This window comes from Gekko japonicus, unplaced genomic scaffold, assembly GCF_001447785.1.
Source record: "Gekko japonicus isolate JY-2015 unplaced genomic scaffold, Gekko_japonicus_V1.1 scaffold254, whole genome shotgun sequence".
Lineage (NCBI taxonomy): Eukaryota > Metazoa > Chordata > Lepidosauria > Squamata > Gekkonidae > Gekko > Gekko japonicus.
The window spans coordinates 870,518-897,866 of NW_015172010.1; the positions used below are offsets into that span (position 1 = coordinate 870,518).

General features: G+C 44.5%; 2 protein-coding genes across 2 annotated transcripts in view; one reads left to right on the forward strand and one right to left on the reverse strand.

The window, feature by feature from the left end:
* The window catches only part of SYN2 (synapsin II), a 352,644-nt gene that overhangs the window by 203,237 nt on the left and 122,058 nt on the right, over window positions 1-27,349 (forward strand). The window contains exons 6-7 of the mRNA XM_015420237.1: window positions 5,547-5,703; window positions 10,161-10,250. Of these exons, the coding sequence (XP_015275723.1) occupies window positions 5,547-5,703; window positions 10,161-10,250 (247 nt within the window). The remainder of the gene's footprint in view (window positions 1-5,546; window positions 5,704-10,160; window positions 10,251-27,349) is intronic.
* Window positions 23,706-27,349, reverse strand: part of TIMP4 (TIMP metallopeptidase inhibitor 4) — a 23,358-nt gene continuing 19,714 nt past the window's right edge. The window contains exon 5 of the mRNA XM_015420239.1: window positions 23,706-24,150. Coding sequence (XP_015275725.1) covers window positions 23,953-24,150 — 198 coding nt within the window. The 3' untranslated portion in view covers window positions 23,706-23,952. The remainder of the gene's footprint in view (window positions 24,151-27,349) is intronic.

Sequence of the window (27,349 nt, forward strand, 5' to 3'; positions counted from 1 at the left end):
TGACAATGGAGGCCCAGGTAGCAGCCACTGCCAAGGCAGCTTTTTACCACCTGCAGCTGATTAGGCAGTTGGTCCCCTTCCTCGAACGCAACGATCTGGCATCAGTGATCCATGCTATGGTCACCTCGAGGCTGGATTACTGCAATGCTCTCTACATGGGGCTGCCCTTGGGGCAATTCCGGAAGCTGCAGCTGGTGCAGAATGCCGCGGCCAGGTTGTTGATGGGTCTCCCCATGAGGGAACACATCCAACCTGTGCTGAGGTTGCTGCACTGGCTGCCAGTAGCGTTCCGGATATGCTTCAAGGTGCTGGTCTTGACCTTTAAAGCCCTGAATGGTCTGGGGCCTGTCTACCTGAGGGACCGCCTTTCCCCGTATGTTCCCCCAAGGGCACTGAGATCTGAGACACAAAATCGCTTGGTCTCCCCTGGCCCTAGGGACGCTAAGCTAACATCAACAAGAACTAGGGCGTTTTCCCTAGCTGCACCGGTACTATGGAATCAGCTCCCAAACAAAATCCGAACTCTGCGGGATCTTCAACAATTCCGTAGAGCGGTAAAAACCGAGCTGTTCCGGCAAGCGTTTTAACAGTTCTGGCCACACTGACCGTTCCACATAAGCACTAGCACTTTATAACAGATGGCCGCCACACTTTAATTTTAATAAGTTGTATTTTGATATTGTATTGTATTGTTTTAGACCTGATATTGTATTAATTGTATACTGGTTTTTAACTACTGTAAGCCGCCCTGAGCTGCCTAGGTGGGAGGGCGGGATAAAAGTCCAACAAATAAATAAATAAATATGTGAAACAGATGGATGAAGATCTGTAATCACTCTCATCCCATCTGTAATCACTCTCAATCCCAAAGATGTCCGGCTGTCCTTGACCAAGGTCAGGACTTTCTCAGTCCTGGCCCTGACCTGGTGGAACTCACTGCCAAACACCACCAGGGCCCTGAGGGATCTTATGCAATTCTGCAGGGCCTGTAAGGTGGAGATGTTCTTCCAGGCTTTTGGTTGAGGACAGCAACGGTTTCCACTCAAGCTGGCACCCTTTTATGCTCTCCAGATCATTTTGTCAACCCTCGTCCTCTACCCAGGAGGTGGCTGGGCAGTCCAGAATTGGGGGGGGGGGATTTAGTTCGCCATCTAGAACACTATCTACTGGTATTGTGTTTTTTATAGTGATGTTTTTATTCATTGTTGTACATTGCTCAGAGCCTTGTGGTAGCAAGGATGGGCGATTCAAAAATATCATCATCATCAGGGGTCATATACCATCTATACATCATTTTATAGCAATTTTCTTTTAAATTATTACATGTTGAAATTTTCATTGAATTTATCCATAAACATTCCCAAGAAGACATAGATCTCTTTATTCATATTAATTGCCCATTTTATCATTTGCTCTTTTACCGTTTCATCTTCTGTATACCATTTTAACAATACCTTATAAATCTTAGATATCATTTTTCCCCCTTTTTCCACCCATACACATTCCATTTCATTGTATTTTTCTCGAGTTTCGGAACCTTCTTGACCTGCTCACAGAGGCCATTTCACCAGGGGGCATTAAGGATGTACACCTGAAAAAATGGTATTTTTTCACATTTGGCTTTATGGAACGGCATAAATACCAATATTCTAGGTTATTTGGGTCTCCCAGTACCATATTGATATTCAGATTCAGGGTTTTGTTTTTCAGAATTCCATTTTACCCCCAGGTCCATTATTCCCTATGGGAAATTTTTAGGATGGGCTGGAGTGACTGGTTTTCAAGAAAATGACACCAAAATGTAATGGAACCTAGTCCTGCCTGTCTGCTAAACAGCAACCAAGTTTTGAGGAAATTAGATATACCAGACCCTGCACAAGGTGCCCCCAGCCATCCTACTGGTCTGCATTGTTTCCTATGGAGAAAAAAATTCCATGTTTTATCCTGGACATGCCAATACCAAACACACAAGAGCAAGCAACCACTGGCCAAAAGCCTCCCAATACAAACAGAACCAACAAGCCCAACAGAGCCAACGTCAACCAGAGAATCCAGTCATAACCACAGGCTGATAAGGAAAACCTGACACAACCAATTTCAAACCAGAAAACTCAAGCCAAGCCAAGCTGGCAAGCCAATATCAAGACCTGGCAGGAAGATACTGACAAAGACACACTGTAAAATTGAAGAAAAACAGAACTGGAAGACTTAATATGCTGACTCTAAATATTCCATTTATTCCAGAATATTTTTGGAAATTTTCAGAACCGATCAACAGTATCCTGAAAAATCCCAAATACTATCTAGATTCCCACATATAGCTGAAAAATACCAATAAGGTACTTTTTAGATATATATTTGGACCAGAAATATCTGAACACACATCGCTAAGGCTGACTGCAAAGAAGACACATGTACAGACAATTGTTGATCTTGCCCAGTTGCAGGGTAGCACTCACACAAGGGCTTGCTCAGAATAGTGACGTTGTCACAGCAGGACGTAGGTGAAAAGGTGGTCCTGCAGATATGAATGTCCAGGGCCATGAAGGCTGTGATAGCCAGTACCTTGAATTGAGCTTGGTAACTAATGGGCAGCCAATGAATGATTGTAATATATGTGCTCCACTTGTAACAGCTGAACTGCTGCAATATTTTACCATCTGGAGTCTTTAAGTTGATTTCGAGGGGAGACCTACGTAGAGTACATTACAGTAGTCTAGTCCTGATGTTATTGTGGCATGGATTCAGAGGGTCAGATCAGCCAAGTCCAAGTAGGAGGCTGTCTTCTGGACTAAACTAATCAGAAAAAACACATTTTATTGTGACTGCATTAACTTAACCCAGTAATGCTGGGTCTAGTATAGTCCCTAGACTCTTAATGGAGTCAGCATAGGTCAACTGAATCCCATCATAAGTGGGAAATATGATAATGTTTAAAACTTCATGCTTCCCAACCAGTATCACTTCCATCTAGGCCCAGTTTCAATTTGTTCAGTTTCATTTAATCACAGCAGTCAGTGACTCAAGATCTTTGTTGCATCACCAGGGGATCTCGATATAGAGATATAGAACCGTGTCTCTTCAGCATATTGATGACATCCAATCCCAAGGCTACAAATGTTTTGCATGGTGCTAACCACCAGGCCAGGCCAGCCCAGTTCCCAGTGCCAGCCACTGGGCCAGTTGGTGAACCTACAAGGACTTGCAAGTGGCATCTCACTTTACCTGACAATGTTTCCTCCTTTCCTCCTCCTGGCAGCCTCCCCCTCCCCATATCCCTACTTTTCCATGCTTCCATGTCTCCTTTCCCATCCACTCACCAATCTAACATTTTATCTGCCCCCATCTTCAGCTATATTTTTTTATTTAGTTGTTACATTTGTACTCCACCTTTCTCAACAATGAGGACCCAAAGCAACTTACTTAATTCTCTTCCATTTTATCTTCACAACAACCCTGCCAGCCCCCAGGTCAAGGCAAGGTTTCCCCTGCTTCTGGGGGCTCCAATCCACTGCTGGCCAGCTGAACAGTGGGGGAAGTCCTGCCCCCAAGAGTGACCACTCGTGGCCACCCCTCCCCCCTCCTGCAGAGATTTAAAGGGCTTCAGTTGATCAGTGGGGAGCACATGGCCTGCTGATCAGCTGGAGGGCCCTTCAAATCTTTCAGCAAGGAGTGAGAGATCTGTCTCCAGCCAGAGCTCTGCTCACAAAAAGACCCTTTAAAGGGTCTTTTTGCGAGCAGGGTGGGGGCCATGGCACACGGGGCTGATTTCCCAGTGGTGATTCACCACTTGGGCTGATTTCCCAGTGGCGATTAGCCCTTTAAAGGGTCTTTATGTGAGTGGAGCTGCCAGTGACAGCTGCTCTCCCTCACTGCTGAAAGATTTAAAGGGCCCTCCAGCTGATCAGCAGGCCACATGCTCCCTGTCAATCAGCTGATGCCCTTTAAATCTTTGCAGGAGGGGAGAGAGATGGGTGGCCATGGCTTGGGGGCAGGGCTTGGGGACATACCTGTCCACCCCCAGAACGCCCCCTAAATCTGCCCACTGGAGTAACAGGAGGACCTGGAAACCCTACCTGTGACGTAGGCTAGGCTTAGCATGAGTGACTGGTCCAAGGTCACCCAGCAACATTCCATGGCAGAGTGGAGATCTGAACCTGGGTCTCCCTAGTCTGAAACCCTAACCACAACACACTGTCTTTTTTGTGGTGTCTGCTGTTGAAAAGGTAGGCCTGGGTGAGTCATTGAACTCACAGGGTATTAAGACATCTGGTGGTTGCTTCTGGGTCTAGCTCTGATAAGTTCTCCCTCAAAGGCCAAAAGAGCCCCGAAAAGGGCCCTGCCTCCCTCCCCCTGTCTTTTACTGAAAGAAACCAATACTTCAATTGGCAATGCTGTTGTGGTTGCATAGCAATAGCCAGTGAGGACTTTTGTTACTTAAAGCTAGAGGTTCCTCTTTTTATTTTGGGGAATGAAGGTGGTTAACTGTCCAGTGTATTTCTTTTTATATTTCAGATTTTTCTGCAAATCTGGAGCTTTTCGAATTTGTAGAAAGCTCTGTCTTGTCTGTTCATGGTTCATAGAGTTCATAGAGTTAAGTAACCACAGCTTTGGCCATGTTGAGAATTAGATATATTGTGATGTCATACTAGTGATGAAAACTGGCAATCTAATTTTGGGCATGCAGTTCACTCCTACCTAAGTATGTGTCACTCAGTACAGTGTACTTCCCTTGAAGGAAGGCAAAGGATTTCAGCTTTTTTATGAGCAAAAGAATTAAAGATTTTTTTAAAATGAATTATTATATAAACTATATGCTAACCAATATACATTTTCAGCCTAACTTTACCATAATCCTCTAATATGTACAAACTGAATCCATCTATATCAGCATCAGAACTTCTTTCCTAATATCTTCTTCAATGAACTTTCTATTCCAATATCAAATGACAGATAGCAAATGCTGAGTAGATAAAGTTTGGGTGTCCATGTTATTAGGGTCTTTTTTGCCTTTGGATATTTTATACATTAATATGACATGCCAAATCCTTTGCACCCATGCTTCTATACTTGGCAAAGATTGCCTTTTCCAATAGCAATCAAGTAGCATCCTGGCTGCTACAGTGTAATATCTCAAAGGGTATATTTAGCCTTCAAGCATCCTTCCAGAACAGTATCCTAATAAGTTAAATAGTGGAGACATTTCCAAACTGACATTTAACATTTCACAGTTTCAATTTTGTATTTGTTTCCAATGTTTTCTGGCTATGTTACGTTCCTACCATGTGTGCCAAAAGGAGTCTGATTTTTTTTCATCCCCAGCAGCCTTAATAATCTTAAATAATGCAAATCAGTGAATTATGGGAAGAAATTCTCAGAGTGGGGGGTATACATCACCTCCCCCCAAAATTTCTTCTAATTTTCAGCTCAGCAATTGTCTTGTAAACATTTTAATCTAATTTTCTCTTGCCTTATAAGTCATTCCTTTCATTTTAAAGAGGTTCTTTCACTGTTAGTTTTTAAATAAAATATCTGATTCTTCTTAGATCCTTCAGGCCTGATTTTGTTCTCATCAGACAACACTCATTCAGCATGGCAGAAAATGAGGACTTCCGTAACTTAATAATTGGGATGCATTATGCTGGCATCCCAAGTGTCAACTCCCTAGAGTCAATTTTCAACTTCTGTGACAAGCCCTGGGTGGTAAGTAATCTGAAATAACTGTATGTTTGTATGGAGACAAAGGCTCTTTGGAGCACTATGACAAGTCCCTTTTCCTTGCCAATTGCAGAACATGCCTTATATTCACAATTTTTTCTTTGTAGGCTGAATCATAATGTAAGATGTCAGATATTATAAGCAATTTTTGGTACTATTTTAATCACTGAGAATATTTTGAGAAATAAATTACTGCTAGTTGCTTTAAAACTAGTGTTGCCATCTTTTAGATGGGTTGAGGAAATCTCCTGGAATTACAGCTGATCTCCAGAGATCAGTTTCCTTTGATAAAATGAAACTTTGGAGGGTGAACTCCATGGCATCACACCCTCACTGATCTCCCTCCCCTCCCCAAATTCTGCGCTCTGTAGGCATCACCTCCAAATCTCCAGGAATTTCCCAAGCCAGAGTTGGCAATTCTATTTAAAACTTATATTTAGAGATGGGCATGAACGGGCAAATGCAGTTTGTTTCATGGTTCATGGTGCACCCATGAACTGAACCATGGACTATCATGGACAAAACCCCGTTCATATGAACTGAACTGGATTGGGAAGTTCGTGATGCAGTAGAACACCCCCCCAGTGTGCTAGAGACACCAAACTCATAGCAGATCTCTGGCTGACTCTTCTCTACCTGCCCCCCCAAGTTTGGTGAGGATTGGATTTATGGGGTCTGAGTTACACCTGCCCCAAAGATAGTGCCCTCATACTCCATTGTTTCCGATAGAGGGGGGGAACCAGCAAAAAAAAAAAAGGGCAGAAGTCCAGCAAAACCGAAACAGAATCAAAGTCCCTGAGAATCTCTCCAGTAGAAACTGAAGGTGGGGGTAATTCAGTAGAAACTGAAGGTGTAATTCTAAATTATTGAGTGCTTCTCCCCTTATGCCATGATCTCAATCCAAATCAGGCCCCAGGCACTGTATTTTTTAGAGGAAAACGCTGTTAACTCCCAGTGTCCTCTCTGTTTGAGCCCTAATATGAGCTACAATTGAGCCTACATTTCTGTAAGACCAGAAGAGTTATTATGTCCAGTGTAGGGTTGCCAGCTCTGGGTTGGGAAATACCTAGCAATTTTGGGAGTGGAGCCTGAGGAGGGTGGGGTTTGGGGGAGGGGCCACAGTGGCTGTTTTTTCCAGGTGAACTAATCTCTGTTGCCTGAAGATCAATTGTAATGGCAGGAGATCTCCAGCCAGCATCTGGAGTTTGGCAACCCCTAGTCCACTGATATGTCCATGCACCTTTTAAAAATACAAACCCTAGCTGCTGTGCACAACCATAATCTTGTGCCATCTTTATGCAGTTTATGTTTACAATCTTTGTGTATGTGTTTCAGTTCTTTTGCAATACCGTGTCTGAAAGATGAAAGTGAGTTTATAATATAACTTTTGTCTTAGAAAAGGATCTTCAATATTAAGCCATCTTCTGGTATTCAGTATCTTCTGCTTTGGCCTGTCTTCTGTTGTTTAGAAGGTGCAGTTTGCTATTGGTTTTTATTCACTGCCACTGAAAGCAAAGATGCATTTGTTTCTCACATAAGGATCAGGTTCTCAGATTTACAGCATTAGAGTAAGGAAATAAAACACACCTGACTGAGTGAAAAGCAAAAGTGACTTGAGTGTTCAGTAGATAGATGGGTTCATGCTATAAAATTATCTGTGTTGCCAACTTGTTACCTATCAACAGATTAATACTTTGTGAAATATGTTTTTCCCGGACAGGGTATGTGGTGCTAGCTTTGTAGTGTTGCAAGGGGTTTGTGATTTTTTGCTGTGCTTAATCAAAAGGTTTAATTCTGTGCCATTTTGAAAATTTTGCTAGGCAATTTTTCCTATTTTGGTGCTGCAACAAAGGGAATAAACTCAGACCGGTGACCTTATTCTGGCCTCAGTAGCTCAAATACCAGGCCACCAGCCAAATCTACACAAAGAGTTCTCATTTCAGCCCCTTGTATCTTTAAATCTTTCATGCCTTCCATTCTTGCCTGCATATTCAACTGGAACAATTATTAGGATTCCCTGTTGTTCTTTAATACCCTATACATTGGTAGCATAAATCTGTGACTTGCATATAATGTCACTCAGAAGCAAACTACATGATGGCTCTGGGGATATATGATCAGATCCCAGTTATGTACCTGGGCTGAAAAAAGGAACACAGGGAAACCTGGTATAGATTATGGCTATTGCACTGGGAAAGGGGTGGATTAACTCTCCCCCCCATCCCAAACCCTGGATGATTTTGAGAGGAACAAATATACCTGATGCAGGTATCTTCCTTCCTGGTGCTTAAAGCAGGAGAGCAGTTCTTAACTGGGAAAACAGTGGAGCTAGAAGAATTATCCCCATCTTCAGTGAAGTAGCTTTAGTGCACTCACATATCTGCTTTTTTCAGCTAAAAAATACACATTTGAGAGCATGGACCACCAACTTTCCCTGTTACTTGCATTTCATTCTAAAGATCTTTGTTGTAGTACCAAATCTGTTTCCTTGTTTGCTGGGAGATTTTGTTTGGTCACTTGCAAAAGCTAGCCGTAACCAATGAGTAATTGGTTGAACATTCAGATAATTACAACCTTCTGAAAACTTCCATTTAATAGTTATTATTGTTTGTAGTTACAAATTATTATTTCCACTGGTTTACTGCCCCGTTTTTCAGGTAACACAGTTAAACTTCTTTCTGGCACAAAATAAGAAAAGTTTATTTTTATATCAATTATCTGGCAAATGGAGAGAGTTTGCGAGAGTTCTTTTCTGTGACAGCTGGACATGAAATAACTCTCAGCAGCTGCCTAAGAAGAAAAAGCTTATTTTTCGTTCTATGAAGACAACATTTTAGCCTCCGTTCTACTGCATGGGGCACAATATACTGCCACAGTTGGACTGCAGAAACATGTTCATTTACTCACTTCATTTGAACCCTGCCTTTCTCCCCAGTGGGGACCCAAAGCAGCTTACATGGTGAGACTGGCAGATGGAGGCACTGACTTTCAGTTAGAGCTGAAGAGGCTTGTGTTCCAGTGACAAGCCTCTCTGATGCTGCAGAGAAGTTTCCTGGCTCCAGGACGAGCTCAGCATTCAACTTCTCAGGGCCTAACTAAACATTATGTTTTCCTTGCATCTGCACCTCAGTCCACAGATTCTGGCAATCAGACATACACTGCAAGTTCCATTCTCAGAACTCAGTTCCCAGGTGTCTAGGGGCTGATTCAGATTTGGATCCTGGCATGAGGGGAAAAGTGGCTTAAGCCTTCTACCTCCTACCATTTTTCAAACCTGAAACTTCCCCAGCAGTACGATTTACCCCACTGGGGAAATTTGCATACAGCCATCAGTACAAACGATCGCCCTCCCAACAAAAAGCACTCCCTCCCAAACAGCTATAAGCCAGGCACCCTGCTGTCACAGCCTGGTAATGCCCCAAGCTATCAACGTCCTGTGAGCTTGGATGGGTGTGGATTCCAGTGGTGGCAGAAATGACATTCTCCAGCTCTTCCCCCCTCCCTCCTTCATGGGGATGGTAGGGGAGAAAGCAGGCTGCATAAGCTACCACAGCTTGGATACGCACCAATCTGGGCAGGGAAGGCATTCGAAACTGTCAGACAACATAAGGGTCCCCTAGGCCAGCAACGACACAGCAACATCACCAGAAGTGATGTTAGTGCATCACCGGTAATACTGGATGCTCTGGTATTTGGCCAAAACTCTGTCATAAAACCATAGAAGTGTTGCCCAAATACCAGAGCATACCACATTGTTGGCAATGTGCTAACATCACTTTTGGTGCCTGCTGGAAGTGATGTTGCCATGTTGCTGGTGATGCCACTGCACGGCCCAGTAGGCCTTCCCTTTCCACCAGTAGGTCCTCTCACCCTTCAACCCTTCAAAACAATTGCCTAGGCCCAGCTAATGGGCAGGTCAGTTCTGCTCCCACATGGGGCTGCTTCTGATTGGGAAAATGGTGGAGGAAGCTTAAGCTCCTCATGTGCCAGGGACCCAGTTAGGGTTATCCACTCCAGTTTGGGACATTCCTGGAGATTTGGGAGCAGAATTCAAGGAGTGAACTCAGCAGGACTGTGAGGACACTTTAGAATTTCTGTTTCTCCTCCTGTATCCCCACTGAGTCAACCTGAGGAGAATTCTGAGTAGACCTCCTCAGGATTGCTCTCTACATCTACATAAATCTTTATCAGAAGTGTGGACTGTCTTGTACCACTGTAGTGTGAAACAGTATTACCTTCATAAATGTGGGATTACCTTTATATGCAAACTTCAATACATACTGTCTCTGTAGGTGGATAATTGAAGTCTGACATGTTACAAAGTGGATTTTGAGTATTTGGATATATAATAATTACAGAGTTGAATGATACTGGTGAAGTCATTCATTTCTGAATGTTTTTTCCCCTTTGAGATGAAAAGTTTTGTTTATTTTCTTCTGCAGTTTGCTCAGTTGGTGTCCATCTACCGAACCATGGGACCTGAGAAGTTCCCTCTAATTGAACAAACTTTTTATCCAAATCACAAGGAAATGGTAGGTGGGAAAAAAAAAACATAAATGCCAGTTGCCTCTGTATGATTGGGAAACGTGTTACAATAATGCAGGACTAATTTTATCCCTTCGCCATCCTATTGATTGGTATCAAATGTTATTTTGGCTTCACCCAAAAGAAGTGAATGAGACTAAACAGCAATTGAAAGATTTCTACCTCTGAAAATAGGGGGAAATATTTCCTAACATTTTTTTAAAATGCAGGCATTGAAATGAAATGAAAGGCATACTTTATGTTCCCCTATTCAGTAGCCAAGTCTGACTCACCCTTGAATGGTGTTATGATTTTTGAAAGATATTCCCCCATGGGGGCAGGGGTTTGCCTGCTTTTAGGGCCCCCGATCCACCAGCCTGCATCCGGTTGGTTGGGGGGAACCCCGCCCCCAAAGTGCCGTGTTCGGGCCAACGTGCCCAGCGCAATTATGTCATCCATCATCGCACAGAGCGCATTGCGGGAGAACGCTCTGTCATTCAAGAAAAAACTCTATGGTTTTTCCTTGAATGATAGAGGCCCAGCCCACAACATACCCTGCGCAATGACGTCACTTCCTGAAGAAGAAAAAGAAGAAGAACATCCCCGCCAGCAGCCAGGTAAGACCCTATTTCAGATATACCATTTACTATAAGATGTAAGAAGTGGTATCTGTTGAGATTTTTTCCGAATCTTGTATTGAAGTGAACACAGCAACCTCCCAGTTTTTCTACCCATCAAATCCCAATAAATTTGCTATATGAAAATTCCTCCAAAGTTGTGAGAACAGGAATCTGGAAACTCCAGAGATCTTATCGTGACCACTGTAAGAGCCAAACTAGACAATACAGCATCCCTAAGGATGCCGTTGCCATTTTACCACAGGAATTCTCTCACTTCACAAATGCTGCAGGGCAGTGGCAGACTTGAGAGGATCAAAAAGCACAACTGCTGCTTTCACATTCCCCTTGTGCAGCTAATACTCCATAAAGTTGGATCCTCCAGAGACCTATGCAAGACATTGTAAGGCTACGGGGCAACAAAAGAGTAGGGGAAGGCTGGGAGATTGCTGCTGATCCCCCTCCAGCTTCCAGCAACAGCACTGTCATCTATGGGAGTCTGGGCCTGAGGGAAGCCTGCAATAAGAGGGTTTACATGGATGCAAACTCGGTGTTTTTTGTTGTTGTTTTTAAATGAGGAAGCCTTTGTAAACTCAGTGACTTTGAAAGCAGTTGATGCAGAGTGACAGCTTTTGGAGCTTTGAGAAGCTTAAGCTGCTGTTATAAGATGATTCAGAGGTAGTGTATTGTTAGCAGCCGTGATGGAGCCAAACCACAGTACTTGAAGATGTTGTCTATAGAGATATTTTGTGATGTTTCAACAGTTTCTCACAGATCCCTTCCCTTTCCTCTCTCTTCCTTGCTATTCAGAATGTTATACTTGGGGACAAGAGAATGTTCTGAGGTTTTAAGTCCTGAAAGGTCAAAGTTGGTGGGCTGGATGTACTAATATCTCTCTTTTTAAGAAACTAGGATCATTGTTTGTGGTGTTCTCTTTCCCCTCCCTGCAAGAATGTAATAAAATGTAGCTAAACAAAAATAGTGCTGTTCACACAAACACAGATATTGTTCTATTGTTGTTATCCACCCTGAGCCTGCTTGCGGGAAGGGCGGGATATAAGTTAAACAAAATAAATAAATAAATAGGAAAAGAAGGATTGTGTAACATAATGTAACATAATTGTATATATCAAGGATAATTGTGTGTATAAAACAGGAAACATTTCTCCCCAAATTCCCTTCATTATAATTTTTAAGGCCTTATCTATAAACTACAATGGTCCTTACTTCTGTTGGGCTACTTTTATATTCAGCATTTTAAATTTCAGATTTCATAACTGATCTATTTTGCAACTTCATGATTACTACATATTCAATATTACATATTTTGCCACTTCTACACACTCACTGCTGAGCTGCAGACTGGAAGGCCTGTAGTTTGGCAGTTCGAGACCCTAGTGCTGCATGACGAACTGAGCTCCCATCACTGGTCCCAGCTCCTGCCAACCTAGCAGTTCGAAAGCAAGAAATGCAAGTAGATAAATAGGTACTGCTTCGGTGGGAAGGTAACAACGTCCCGTGCGCCTCAGCATCTAGACATGCCGGCCACATGACCACAGAAATATCTTCGGACAGCACTAGCTCTTCGGCTTGGAAACAGAGATGAGCACCGCTCCCTAGAGTCGGGTTCGACTGGCTTTTGAGCAAGGGAAACCTTTACCTTTTAATATATTAAAGTATAAAGGAAAGTCTATCATATATCTCATAATAAGAAAATAAAAGACATTTCTGCTCAGAATCCACTTCCTTATACATTTATATTCAATATGTTGCATTTAAAACTTGTACTCATTCTGCTTCTGCATTGCAGTACATTTATATACAATTTTTATACTGTTCTAATTGTAAATTTGTATCCTGCATGCATAATACACCATCTCTCCTCAAATTTCATAATTGATCTATTTCTCAAATAGGTTGTTAATTTTGCCATTACTGCATAGTGCGCAAGTTTATTTCCCCATTCTTCTAAGCCTGGACAGAAGTCTAATTTCCATTTTGCTGTGTAGATAATTCTAGCTGCTATCACCATATATTTGAATAACTCTTTCAAATTGCTTCTGTGGGGAATTTAAATTGTAATATGTTCTGCATTTTTCCTTGTATTTCCTTCTAATATCTTTTTGCTTTTTTACAAGTCCACCACATATGGTAAACGGTTCCATCCATGTCTTGACGTTTCCAGCATTTTCCTTTGTAGTTTTATGTCTACTTTCTCAATATCCTTTGGGGTTATATACTATCTAAAAACAGGCTGCGGCGGCCCCAGCCTGGTGGAACATGTTCCCAATTGAGATCAGGACCCTGTGAGACCTGTTACAGTTTCGCAGGGCCTTTGGCTGAGGCAGCGGCATCTGCTAGCTGGCCTCCCTATTGCTGCTGCTACTGTATGAGATCATTATGGCTTTTGACTTGGACATTTTCTCCAGCTGCCACTGGACCATTTACTCCAGCTGCAGGAATTGAACTAATATATTGCACTGTCTTATTGTATTGTTTTATACTGTTATTTATTAACTTTTGACTTATTTTTAAGACTGTATTCTGTTGGTTGATGTGAGCCACCCTGAGCCCGCTTCTGGGAAGGGCGGGATATAAATCGAAATAATAAATAAATAAATCTTGTGCCTGTTTTCTCTTAACACCAGGCTGGCTGTAAACTAAATTTCTTTAACCCATAACCATTCCCATTGATGCATAGGTGTCTGCTCTCTAAAATTCTGCATCCATTTAATCATACAATTTTTCACTTGTTCTTCTATTTCTAACTTGTTCTTCTATTTCTATTTAAGTAATAACATATATTCATCATAGTAAATAGTCTTTTTGCTTTATAATCAGCTTTTCTAACTGAATCATCTCCACTTTCCGTGTTGATAATCTTCTTTAGTCTTGAAGCTAATTGATAATATAGCAACAGTTGCATGTTGATTCCCTTATCTCTAGTATCTTGCCAGGACTTCATTTTTCCCTAAGCATTTACCATATTGCTTGATGTTTAAAAATATTTCTCGTGTTCTTATCATGTGTTAAGCCTGGAGTCCCCCTGCTTGGCTCCTCTGCCTCTCCTTTCACCCTGCTGCTTGTCGAGGGGAGGGTGTTTACTTCACCCACAGCCTCCTCCTCCATCCCCTTCAGCTCTCTTCCAGTCTCTGAGGTAACAGGGCTCTCGTGCTTTTTCTCCTCCCTGGCTGTCCTTGGCGATCCGCCTCCAATCCTCCCCCTCCTCTCCTGATTGGCACTGTGTCCTGTTCCTTCTCTCTCTGCCCCTCCAGCTATTCCCTCTGGCTCGGCTATTGGCTGGACCCTGTCAGAGCCCGTCCTCTTTCCTGTCCGTCTGTGCCCATCCCCAGCTGTCCACTGCCAGAAGGCATGGCTGGTTTGAGATGAGTCTCCCCTGTCTCGTGGGCATCTTCCTGTTCACTGGCCTCCTTTGGTGTTGGTGTCTTTCCCAGGCCACTTCTCTGGGCATCTCCCTGCCCTTGCAGTCGGGCTGCTAGCTCCTTCTTCTAACTTCCACCTGACCTTCCATGTTCCCTGTAGGGTCTCAGCATCTGCTTCAGCCTTTCTGCCTCCATGCCAGGTGGGTGGGGATCTGCGGGCCATTGGGATGTCATCCCTGTTGCCGGCAGGGGTTGGGGGGCTCCCCAGGGAGGGTCTGGGGGTTGAGAGGCATGGAGGCATCAACACATCCAAACATCCTGATAAGATTCTATTGGGGCCATGAGCGGAGAATTTGGAGGACTCAATAAATTATGGCCTGTAAACCATATTCTCAAATGTCCATCTCTAATTATATGATTCCTTTCCTGTGTTATGATCATTTTAATTGATTTCTCAAGCCATAAATAATTGTGTAAGCCTTCATCTAGGTCCACTGATTCAAGTTGTACTATTCTTTGTCTTGGATTTTTAATCCAATCCACAATCCAAACCAGGCCTATTGCTTGGTAATATAATCTTATATTTGGAACTGCTAACCCTCCTCTCTTTTTCTCATCTTGTAATATTTTAAAGCTTATTCTTGGTTTTTTGCTATTCCGAATAAATTGATCTGTCTTTGCCACTCTTTCAATATTCTTTCATTTATATATATAGTTAGCATTTAGAATGTTAAAAAAAAAAATCAGCTTTGGCAGTACATTCATTTTGATTGCAGGTATTCTTCCCAGCCATGAGATTTTTAATTTTTTCCCCATCTGGATAAATCTGCTTGTATCAATTTCCAAATCTTCTGATAATTGTTTTTTAAAAGATTATAGTTTTGCCCAGTCACATTTATTCATAGATATTTAATGGGATTGGTGGCTACTGTAGATTCTATACTCTGTATTATATCTTTTTCTTGTTGTGTTAAAAATTTCATTATCATTTTTGTCTTCTTCCTGTTGATTTTGTATCCTGAGAAGGATACAAATTCTTCAATATGTTCCATTACATACTGTAATGATTTGCGACTATCCAAGACTGTAGAACCACATCGTCTGTATAGCTTTTCATTTTGAATTCTACATCATACACTTTTATTTCTTTGATCCTTGTGTCTTGTCTGATCTTTGTAGCTAAAGTCTCTGGCTGATTTTGCATTGGCTTTTCTCTCCATTCCCCTCTGCATTGCATGCTGTTTTCACTTCCTTTGATCATCAGGTTTTATTGTACCTTCTGCATAGATTTATGGCTGTTTTATGGCCATTCAGGAGTGACTTTGAAGTCAGTTCAGCATTGGCCTGGGGTATCTGAATGTGGTTTTGAGCTGCACTTTTTCTTTCCAGTTGAGAAAATATGGAACGAATGCTAGATGCAGAATCGCCCTCTATCCCTAGGATAACCTACCGCTTTGTGACAGTTACTATCTCTCCCTCCAGACAATTGTAAAAAAGTAAAGGTAAATGTTTCCCTTGCTCAAAAGCCAGTCAAATCCGACTCTAGGGATGTGGTACTCATCTCTGTTTCCAAGCTGAAGTGTACGAAGACGTTTCCGTGGTCATGTGGCCGGCATTACTAGACGCCGAGGCACACGGAACACTGTTACCTTCCCACCAAAGCGGTACCTATTTATCTACTTGCAGTTTCTTGCTTTCAAACTGCTAGGTTGGCAGGAGCTGGGACCAGAGACGGGAGCTCACTCCGTCATGCGGCACTCGAGTCTCAAACTGCCAATTTACCAACCTTCTGGTCTGCAGTTCAGCGTCTTAACCACTTGAGCCAGAAAATTGTAACCAGTGAATAACCAGTGAGAGATCAGTGCTCTCATACTTCACTGGGACATCTTCCAGGAGGGCTTTTATGTATTTGTCAATTTGGCCTCACCCAAGATTTAAAATATTAGGAAGGTGTAAATATCCCTAATCTAGGAAGCAGAAAGGCATCTTAGTGCAGTGAAGCATGTCCTCTACTTCAAAGTCAGGAAGAAAGGTAATTGACATATTCACGTGCACTCCCTCATCCCCTCACTCATTCTAAAGGTAATAGCAGTGTCTCAGTTGATTGATTTTTGCACTGCACAAACACACAACAGGATCTACCCAAGATTTAAAGGTAACATGCCAGCATATCAATCTCCTAGTCTGATATTTTTATTCCTTTTTGCCCTATTTTCCCTAGAATTCAATCTTGCCAAATATTTCCTTACACAGCTGTTATCTCACTGATTCAACAGTAAGGTTTGAAACTTTTGGCTCCAATCAAATCCATCTGAGAAGCATCTTATCAGGGCTGGCTCGCTCACTAGGTGAACTAGGCATTCGCCTAGAGCGCGCCGGCCCTTAGGGGTGCCAAATGGCACCCGCCCTCCCCCCCACCAAAAGCCTTCTCCCTGACCGGCTGACCGCCGCCGAAGGAAGCCACCCAAGCCCGAAGTGATGGCGCTGCCGCCCGCCTTGGGGCTTGGAGGTGGCACCAGATGGACCCAGGCGGTGGCGGGGTTAGGTTCACCCCGTGGCCAGGGCCTGCGACGGGTCCACGGGTGGGCGGATGGGTGGCGATGGAGTTGTCGCCACCGGTAGCACTGAGCAGGCTAGTGTGGTCAGCGGCCTTCTGGTGGCGAGGGAATGGGGTGGTGCTCTCTCCCTACCGGGATCCTTCTTGGCGCCAGCCCTCGGCCAGGCAGCGCAACCCAATGGGGGGGGAGTGGACGGATCCTTCCCAGGGCCAGGTTTCAGCGAGGTGCAAGGAGTAGCCCAGAGAGGACTCAGGAAACTGCGAGCGCGCTTGGTACCTACAGGAGGGGGATCAGTGACCCACTTCGAGCCGGGGACATTGCGGGCCGGCGGTATTTGGGTGAGAGGGTACCGGAGTGGGGGAGGGAGGCGGAGGCCGTCCGGACTGGGATCTGGTCTGGCCCGGAGGAGCTGGAGGAGTGGAGGGGCAGCCCTGACCGGCACGTCTCCCCTAGCCGTGGGCCTCCTGAATGTCAGGGGAAGAAGCAGGTGTGTGCGAGGAGGAGTGGATGCTGGAGCTGCTGAGCTACGGACTGCACGGCTGCGGTGGTTCCGGGGCGCACCTTCCGCGTGCCCTACAGGCGCTACTTGTCGGCGCTGCTGGGCGGCTTCGCACCGGCCCGCCTGGGCTGGATGGTGCAGGAGGCGCCCTCCTTTCTGCTGCTGCTCCTCCTCGTCCTCTTCAGTGACAGCGGCCAACTCCATTGCTGGCGGGAGCTACTGTATTTGGGGGGGTGCATGGGGGGCGCCAGAAGGGATCCTGCCTAGGGTGCAAAATAAGCTAGGGCCGGCCCTGCATCTTATTTCCCCCAGTAGCTTATACTTTTAGTGTATAAAGATAGCCCCAAGAACCCTGGGAGTTTGTTCCCGCCTGTCATGATCCTAGGCCTATAGTAGGGTGGCCTACTGGCTCTGGGGAAGCCTAGTGGCTCCAGGGAAGCCTGTATTAGAGTGACTACAGGGCCTGCATTTCCCAGGTCACCTGTTGAGCCCTGTGATTGGCTAACAGAGGATTTGGAGGGAAAATGTACACCAGGAGAGGTGTAGGGGTGGTGCCTGGGAAGAGGGAATAAAAGACCTTGCCCCAAAGTGGGAGTAGGGTTGCCAGATCTCCAGATCGTATTTTGTGCCCAGAGGGAGAGTTTGGGGGGCACTCCTGGAGGGGGAGGGGCCCCCACCCCCAAGAAAAATTGCTGGCCGCCACCCCTCTCCCAAACTTCCTGCAAGGTTTAAAGGGCCTGCTGACCAGGTGGAGGGCCCTTTAAATCTTGCAAGGGGTGGCCACACAGAGCCATTTCCCGCCAGCTGGAAGTGCTTAAGTGAGCCCTTTATGCACTTCCAGCCAGCAGGGCCCCGCTTGCCCACAGCCGCCCCCTCTCCCTCCCCTCTGCAAAATTTCAAATGGAGGGCCATTTAAATCTCTCAAAAGAGAAGGGAGGGGGTGGCTGCAGGTGTTCGGGCTTGGTGGCGGGGCTTCCCCTGCTGGCCAGCTGGCTGGTGGGTGGGTTGAAGCCCCAAAAAGTGGGTAAACCCCCCAGGCTGGGGGGTCTGGCAGCCCTAAGTGGGAGGTGGTTCACTCCCAGGGAGCAGAGCTGGTGAGGCTGCTGCAGAAGGAGGGATCCCACTGAGCAGTGTTCCCTCTAAGCTTAGTGTGAGCTAGCTCACAGTTTTTTAGCCTCTGGGTCACCCATTTTTATTAACTCAGGAAGGATGGCTCCAGACCAAACCAATTTATGCAGTAGCCAAATCGCTCGCTCACAACTTTAATGCCAGTAGCTCACAAAGTAGAATTTTTGCTCACAAGACTCCACAGCATAGAGGGAGCATTGCTGCTGAGTTAGTCAGAGACCATGTACCTAGAGAAGGCTAGGACAGTACAGTCAGATGCATTAGGATTTCTTATTTTGCTGGTGTACGTACTTCTACTGTGCTCATTTTTCCTACACATTATTGAATCACAGTTGATGTTAAATCTCTTTAATAAAAATAGTCTGTCACTCTTTCTGGGTCCTCATGCTTCATTTGGTCACTTATAAAGTGAAACCTACTGGAAAAGGAGTGTATAAAGGGGTAGGGTGGGTGCTCTGGGCCCTCCCAAGGAGACCCATACCAGAGTGGTGGCAGCCATTACAGAACCTTTCTAGCTGCTGCCTGCAACACAGCCACTGGGTCCCATCACAATAATGGGCTCCACCAACCGACTCTAAACCCTGTGAGGGAATGTGTAATAGGAATGTGTGTGTGACTCTGCATCAACCCTGCCATACAATGCAGGTGCCCCTAATACCTGCACTTATTTATTTATTTATTATATTTATACCCCGCCCATCCCGCAAGCGGGCTCAGGGTGGCTAACAAACTGTACAATGTACCTAATTGGCATACATAAACACTTCCCTTTTCCACTCCTCTCTTGCCACTGCTGGGTTTTTTTCCTTCTCACAATGAACCTTACTGGATTTTCCTCACCAGAACAGACATTTATATCTTACTCCCCCCCCCCCATTTGCTTAGATACAGTAGAATATTTAGTGTGTGCGTGCGTTTCTAACTCTGTATTCAATTTGCTAATTCTTAACTTTAAACCCATGCCTATTTATTTCTAAGAATCTGCACACTCATATGAGGTGTTAGAGCAAATCTTGGATGCTTGTATACACCTGGGAAATGTTCCCAGTAATAATTGCCCTGGATGCACGGGTGTATGGGCTCTTGATACATTAAAGGGGGGGATTCTCCTATAGCTGAGATATATACACATGTAGGCCACTTGGGTAATCCTTTCCACCACCCAACACTTTTACTTGTGCATTATTTTTATTACTAATAATTCAGAAAATGGGATGTAACAAATTCTCCATCTAAATAGTCTGTAATGAAAAAAAATCATCTTTAATTATTATATTCTCACTTTTCTCTGACTATACTGGTTTCATTTTTACAAGGCACCCACGATTTTCACAATAAGGGCATATGTTGTATTCCTTAAGGAGAGTGGGGAGAGGCTCTGGCCTTCTTGACTGACTGCAAACTTTAGCCATTTGGATTACATACATGTGTGAGGTGTTTCAATCCTGAAGGATGTGGGGTAGGACTTTGTCTCCCACCCTCTTCCCAATGCCTGCCCTGCTGTGCGAAATTTCCCCTTGTGGTCTGTACTCCCCTGCTTGTATGTTGCTGTCCAAACTTTATCCCAAGTGAATCTACTTTAAGGTCCTGCTGCTGCTCCTGCTGCTGCTGCCTGACTGCACAGATGGCTTGCCCTCCTTTGGCCACCAAATGAATTTGCCTGTATGTATGGCTCTTCCTCATGCTACTATCTCTTCATGTAATGTAATGTGTCACACTTCCCAAGCGGGCTTCGAGCTGCTCGTTGTCTTAAGCGGTGGGAGGAACGGCGATAGAAGTTGAAGTGCTGCTTCTCAAACCTCAGAATCTGGGAGTCCCTCCCCAACTGGGAGTGGCTCTCCCCATTTATTAGCCCGAAAACACCTGGTCAGTGTTCTAGCACAGCTGCTACAGTATTTGTTTCGGTCTAATCACTTCCTCACCGGGTGAGATCAGGTTCCTTCTTTATTCTCATCAGCCGTTTCCCCCTCCCGCTTAAAGCCACAACACTCCCATACCCACCCTTCGTGCTTCTCTTCTGTCGGGGCCGGCTCTCCGTTTGCAACTGTGTTGCTGGCGTTGTTGTGGATCTTCCATGGTTCTCTCCGAGATTCCCTTGCTCTCCCGGTCTCCTTGATTCTTATATCTCTGAGCCCTACTTGACAGACGTCTTCTCCCTCCTGCTGAGCTGAGTCGTCCAGAGTCCTCTGACATAATGTTAAACATGGATGCTTTTCATTGTCTCAAAAAGGGGGACCCCTTTATTCTATCCATCTAAAATTTGGCTGTATGGATATCCTAGGAGAGTTCTGCAATCCCACTGAGGTTTGTCCAGTTTGGATGGAAAACCACGGAGAACATCATGCCCCCCAGTGCCCCCCACCAAAAATAGTCTAGCTATGAGGCTGGTTAGGGATGGAAACAATTAACCAAAAAAAGCAACTACACTAAATCAGGCCCTCCTGACTGCACTAGGAGATTAGCAAGGTGAATGGGTGGATATAAGCAGATCATTAAGGGTGGTGAGTAAATGGTGCTCAGATGTGTGCCAGTTCTGCTTAAATTATGTTTTAAAAGAAATAAATTCCATTAATGACTGAGAAAGGTCACATTAGTGGTCAGGATGCGGTATATTTATGTAAACCCAAGCAAGGAATATTGTGAAAGGTTAGTGTTTCTTTAATGAGGAAAGTTCATATGGTAAAGTGCAAGCAGTGCCAGTTCTTCATGCTGTAATTGTCTTCAGTGACAGGAACACAGAAAAATTAGCTGGTGCATTAAGTTTTTGGAATCTGCATCTTGCTTTTAATTAGCATTATATTGGCTCGACTTTATGCTTATGAAAACATTGTTGGCATTTGATATTGTTAGCATATGCTTATGAACCAAAGTTCTAAATCAAATGTTGCCATTTATTTTAATATAGTAGTGCTGGAGTAGAGATGGTTCCCAGTGGCAATATTTGTTTCAGCTCTCTATTAATATTTAATGTAAGTGTACAGGCTGAGAGAAAAAGAGCTCTCACTGTGTTAAAATAATATAAGATCATATTGCCATAAAGCAACAAAAAAGTGGAGTCTAGTGGGAAGTTTAAGTGATAATCATACCTGAAGAAACATAGCATTCATGATCTAGAACACATTAATCTTTTTTGAAATCCCCACCAGATTCTTGTGACAATTTATTTGAAGGAATTTCAACCCCAATAGTTCCTTACGGAACTAAAACGAAAATGCTTGAATTAAGTCATCCTCCAAATGAACTGAAGCTTCACCATTGACTTTGGAATCAATACTGCACACATTTTGACATTTCATATTTTGTTGAATATTTCTTGCACCAGCATCCCAGCAATCTGAAATGTAGTTACAAAATGCCCCAGCCAGAAATAGAGCAATGTCAGCAGTATTTCTGCAGCTTCTATGGATTATACATCAGATTTGTGCTACTAGGCAGATTGAAAGTGTTGATCTGGCCCTGACCTGGATAGCCCAGGCAAACCCAATCTCCTCAGATCTCGGCAGCTAAGGAGGGTCAGCTCTGGTTAGTACTTGGATGGGAGACCTCCTTGGAATACCAAATTGGGAGGACAGGGGCAGTCTTTGTTCAGCCACCTCATATGTAGACAGACTTTGTCCTTGCTGTGTGTAGAATCCACTACACACACCATACTTCATTGCCCCCTCTATAGGGATATCCGATCTTGTTTTATTACTCCATTTCTAGAGGGTAAGAGCTGGCATTCTGATGACTCAGTTGTTCACTTTCTTCTGTTTAATTCTAATTTTGAAATAATGGAGGCTGTTGCAAAATTTTTATATTATGCAATCAGAAGACGAGGCTTGAATAGCCAAGTGTAAGTGACTGATGCATCTTAGTACTTTCCTGTATTTCCATGATGTTTTGTGCTTTCATGCCAATAAAGGTTTTTGTGTGTGTTCAGCCACCTCTCCGAATATCCTCCAGGCCCCCAGTAGGGGTCAGCCACCAGAGGTCAACATGACTTCCAGATACACACACACACACACACACACACAAATACAAAAAAGAATTGATCGGCTCAGTATTCAGTAGAGACCAGTAATTAATCCTGATCAGTTTTCTAAATCAGTTTTTAAAACAGATGTCGGTAAAAATATTCTTAGTAGACTTTGAAAACGTCAACATTTGTACACTAACAACTCTCCAAAAAGACTCTCAAATTTACTTCCCTTCCTCAATGTATCCTGCTGGCACATTTCCCAATGATAATGGAATACTCAAAGTTGTGGGAATCCATGTAACATGAGAAGTGATGATGATGACATTCTCATCCAATATATGAGAACAGAGCAAGTAAAACTTAGCTATTAATTTGTCTAAAGTAAATCTTTTCCACACTGGTACTGTCTGCCTTGAGAATGCCTATAGTTTGCCTACCATTTCCTTCCTTTGCTTTGCTTGTTTGAACAAATACATAGGGTTAGATCCTATGTATCACCAGCATAAGGAATTTGTGGATATTGCCTCTCTTCCTTTTCCCTTGGCAACCCACTATGACTCCCCCCCCCCTACAGCTGATGCTGAAGGTTAGTATACCCCTAGAGACAAAATACCATACAACCACTGGGGTGCCGCAGTAAGGAAGAGGGGACTGAGTGAAATTAATTCCTTACTGTTTATCTAGTGAAGAGCTGTTGTGTTTCCACTTCTTATCTGGGATCATAGGGAGCTGCTGGAGGAATGGAAGGTAGGAGAGACTCAGCTACACAAACTCCGTACATTGGTGGTTTGTAGGATCTAAACCATACTTTCTAAGAATTGGTTACAAATGCTCCCTAAATCATTTTTTATCCATTAGCTATAGGATATTGACCTCAAGAAAGTATGTTTACTGGAAGTACGATGTCATAATTACATCATGGAACAGTAGTACCTTTTTACAGTATATTCAAATCCATTGGATCTGTTTTTAATTATCAAAGATGTATTATAACATAGTTATGAACAAATCGTTCAGACAACACTACACAAGACACGGTAAACAACATACAGAAGATTAAGTCAAGAATTTTAAATCATACACACAAACATTTAATTTACATCATCTGAAATGGGGAAATTAATTCGTTGGACTTTTTGTAGCAAGTTATTACAGTGCATCTTACATATTTTCTGTCCAAGTTCTTTTATCTCAGAACACAAAGAATGGCTTTTTAAAAACCACAAAAAAGTCTTAGGAATTTTGTTTGGTATGAAAAGAAGGTGTTCTTTTCTTTAGCTTATCAGCTTTCCAAATTTTGATCAATCTTGCGTATGGATACATTCATTTCGATAAAAATAAAGGTATGCTTTAAAAAAAAGGAGCTTCCACATAACTTCCCTCTATAAAAAGAAATGTAGAGAGCAGCTGTCTCCAAGAGATAGCTCCTCTTCTTGTCTGGATGTGAATTCTATGAACACTGTACTTTATTTACACAGCAAAATTTGTTTCTGTTTCTAAGTAACAGATAGCTGTTGAAAGTTCAAATCAATGATCACACAGCATTGCATGAAGTTAACATAATTCATGGTTCACTCATATCAATAAACTCTTTTTCTGGAAGAGGGCCACCTCGATACCAACTGCATGTGCCATCATTGCGCTTGATACAGGCATAATGTTTTGCTTGGTGCCCATATAGCTTTCTCTCTATCAGCCAGTCTACCCACAAACATTCATTTGGTGTAGTGATGGAGCAGGGCACTGTGTAACAGGTCGAAATCTAAAAACAAAAGATCACATTAATCCTTCACTTTTCTTTGTTTAGTATATAAATTAATATGTAGTATAATAACATTTCACTTCCATAATTGCACTGCATTAAAATAATATGGATACATGATTAATCCCATCAGCATAAAACCATTTAGGCCAGCTTGTGTGTGTTGTCCAATTTCACGAGCCTCTAATAAGTATGACACTGGTAACTAAACATATCCTCCAGCTGACCCAGTTGGGAAGGCAATTTAAAGTTCTGATATGGTGCATCTTTTTTCATGGCAGCAACAGTGAACTCATAAACTTTTGATCGGGCCTTAAAAATTTGGAAATATATTACATGGACATGTTATGCTAGTGTGAATATCCCTTATCACCATTTCAGGTTACTTTCACATATTATTCATTACTCACATTGTTGTCCTGCCTTTCTTCCAAGAAACTCAGTGTGGGCACAGCAGCGTGTGTAGTGGTTAAAGTGTCAGACCAGAATCTTGGGAGACTCAGGCTCAAATCCCAAATCTGGAATCCTTTTAGGTAACTTTAAGCCAATCACATACACTCAATGTTGCCTACCTCACAGGATTGTTATGAGGACAAAATAGAGGAGAGGAGAAAATATAAGCCACTTCGGTTCCACATTGGGGAGAAAGGTGGGTATAAATGAAGCGAATAAATAAATTATCCACATAACAACCCTATGAGGGTAGAGTAGTTAAAGTGACCCAAGTTTACCTAGTGAGCTTCATGGCAAAGCAGACATTTGAATACAGGTCTATAAACCTCACTAACTATAGTATCACACTTACTTATTCATACCACAGTAACATTAAAGGCTAGTGGATCCTGCAGACTAGTGAGACAACTCAAGCTAAACTAGATGCTATGGTACGACAAAATTTTTCATGCCAAGGCAGCTTGCTATGAAGCTATACAACCTATAGCAATATATACTTTCCTTCAAATCAGTGTTCTGATCCGTCCATTGGGGTAGCTGGAGCACTACAGCTTTAGTGTTCTGATCCGTCCATTGGGGTAGCTTCTAACCTATCCCACTACTCCACTGAGGAAAGTGGAGCAAGAGCCACTTAAACTGAAGGAAGACTTTTTAGGCTGGAGGAAATCTCCATGGAGGATGATTGGATCCATCCCAGTGTCTGTTTTAATGGTACAAGTGTAGGCAAGTGATTTAACCCATGAAATTTTATTTATTGTTATTTCATTCATTCATCAAATTGTATTTATTTATTTATGATGTTTTTGCATACTCTCCATACCAATATCTTAAGTTGCCTTCAATAAAATTATATAACAAAAAGCAACATTAAAATAATAAAAACAACACCATAAAATAAGCAGAGAAAACTAGAAAGCAACAATGAAATAAGCAGAGAAAATGATTAAAGTGGCACCAAGTATTTAAGTTCAAAGGCAGGTAAAACACAGCATCCAAAAGAGAAAAGCTGGCCAGTGTCCCTTCCTAATGCTCTAGGACCAAACTACGATCACACCTCAGCAGGGGTATTTTGGGGGCAGAGCGCGCCGGGGCGCCGCTCCGGCTGCCCAGAAGCTGGCACAAATGGTGGTGGTAGCAAGCTCCGCCCCAGCTCCCCATGCTGTGGCCCATTGCTGGGCTCCTGGGGCCCACTCTCGAGCTCTGTGGCCCCAGGGAGGCCTGAGGAGGCCCATTGCCGGGCTCCCGGGGCCCACACTGGAGCACTGCGGCCCTGGGAAAGCCTGAGGAGGCCCGTTGCCGGCCTCCCAGGACCCGCGCTGGAGCGCTGCGGCCCCGGGAAGACCTGAGGAGGCCCGTCACCAGCCTTCCAGGGCCCATGCTGGAGCACTGCAGCTGGGCCTTGCCGGCAAAGCGCCCACCGCACCTCCTCCTCCTCGCCGGGGCAGCGCTGCAAAGCCCGAGCCTATGGGGCGCTCGGCACGGAGGGAAGGAGGGAGGGCGGCAAAGGAGGCAGGAAAGTCCCCATTCACGGCGCAGCAGCCCTCAGGAAGAAACACTTTGGTGAAGCAGATGTGTGTTTGTGTGTTGTCCTTCTGACTGCAGGGGGAGGGGGAGGAATGATGTTTCTGGGGAAGCTTTCCCCGGGAAGAGCCAAAGGGAGAAAGAAAGGGAGTCTTCCTGGCCCGCCCCCCCACTGTGGAAATTTAGGCACCTCCTTTCAGTGCATTGCAGCCACGGTCCCAGGGAAGGCGCCGGAGGACTCCGCCCCGAGGGTTGTGGTGCTGCTTCTGCAGAGGCCTCCTGGCTTTGCAGAGAGGCACGAAGAAGACCCCACACCCTCCGGGGCCATGGGGACCCGAAGGAGAGGGAGGGGCTGTCCCCATTCGTCCCTTCGGTGCATTTTCACCTCCTCCTCCTTGACTTTGCACCCTGAGAGGAGTCCTAGTCCGGCAAAGTTCTGCAAATGGGGAATCTGCAGGGCGGGCAGCTGTTTGCAGCCGGGGGAAGGTGCACTGTCTCCCCTCTGAGTGCTTCCCCTCCCCCCAGTTCCCCACTCTGTTCGCTTCTTGCAGGGGAGGGTTAAATCCCTCGCTCCTAGACTCCGCGCTCCTAGAGAGGGCGGCAGCGGACAATTTCTGGCCAGAGTGGGGAAGAAAGAGGGGGTCCCTTCTTGGGTGTGGGTGCTCCTGAATGTGTGGAGTGGCGGCAGCCCCGTTGCCACAGCCACACACAGTCAGGAGCACCCGCCCGCCCCCCTCTGCTGCTGGCTGGCTGGCTCAAGGGGGCGCCTCGGTGCCTGGCTCCATGGAGAGGGCGCTCCTCTGGCTCCTAGTGCCGGGAGTGCGCCGGGCTCCTGCAGCCGCCCCTGCCTTTCCTCCTGCACCCTAAGGGCTGGCTCGCGCTCTAGGCAAATGCCTAGTTCGCCTAGTGGGTGAGCCGGCCCTGCCCGTTGCCGGCATCCCGGGGTCCGCGCTAGAGTGCTGCAGCCCTGGGGAGCCCTGGGGAGGCCCATCGCCAGCTTCCCACGGCCCACACTGGAGCACTGCGGTAAGTGAGCGACCCGCGTGAAGGATTCATGGGGTGGCGGGGTCTTGATGGGGGTGGGGTGGGAGAGCCTTTCTCCCCCCCATCTCCTTGCCCTCTTTCTTTTCCTCCTTTCCTTCTCTCCTTTCCTTTTTTCTCTCTTTCCTTTTTTTCCTTCCTTCCTTTCTCTCTTTTCCTCCTTCTTTCCTTCTCTCTCTCTTTC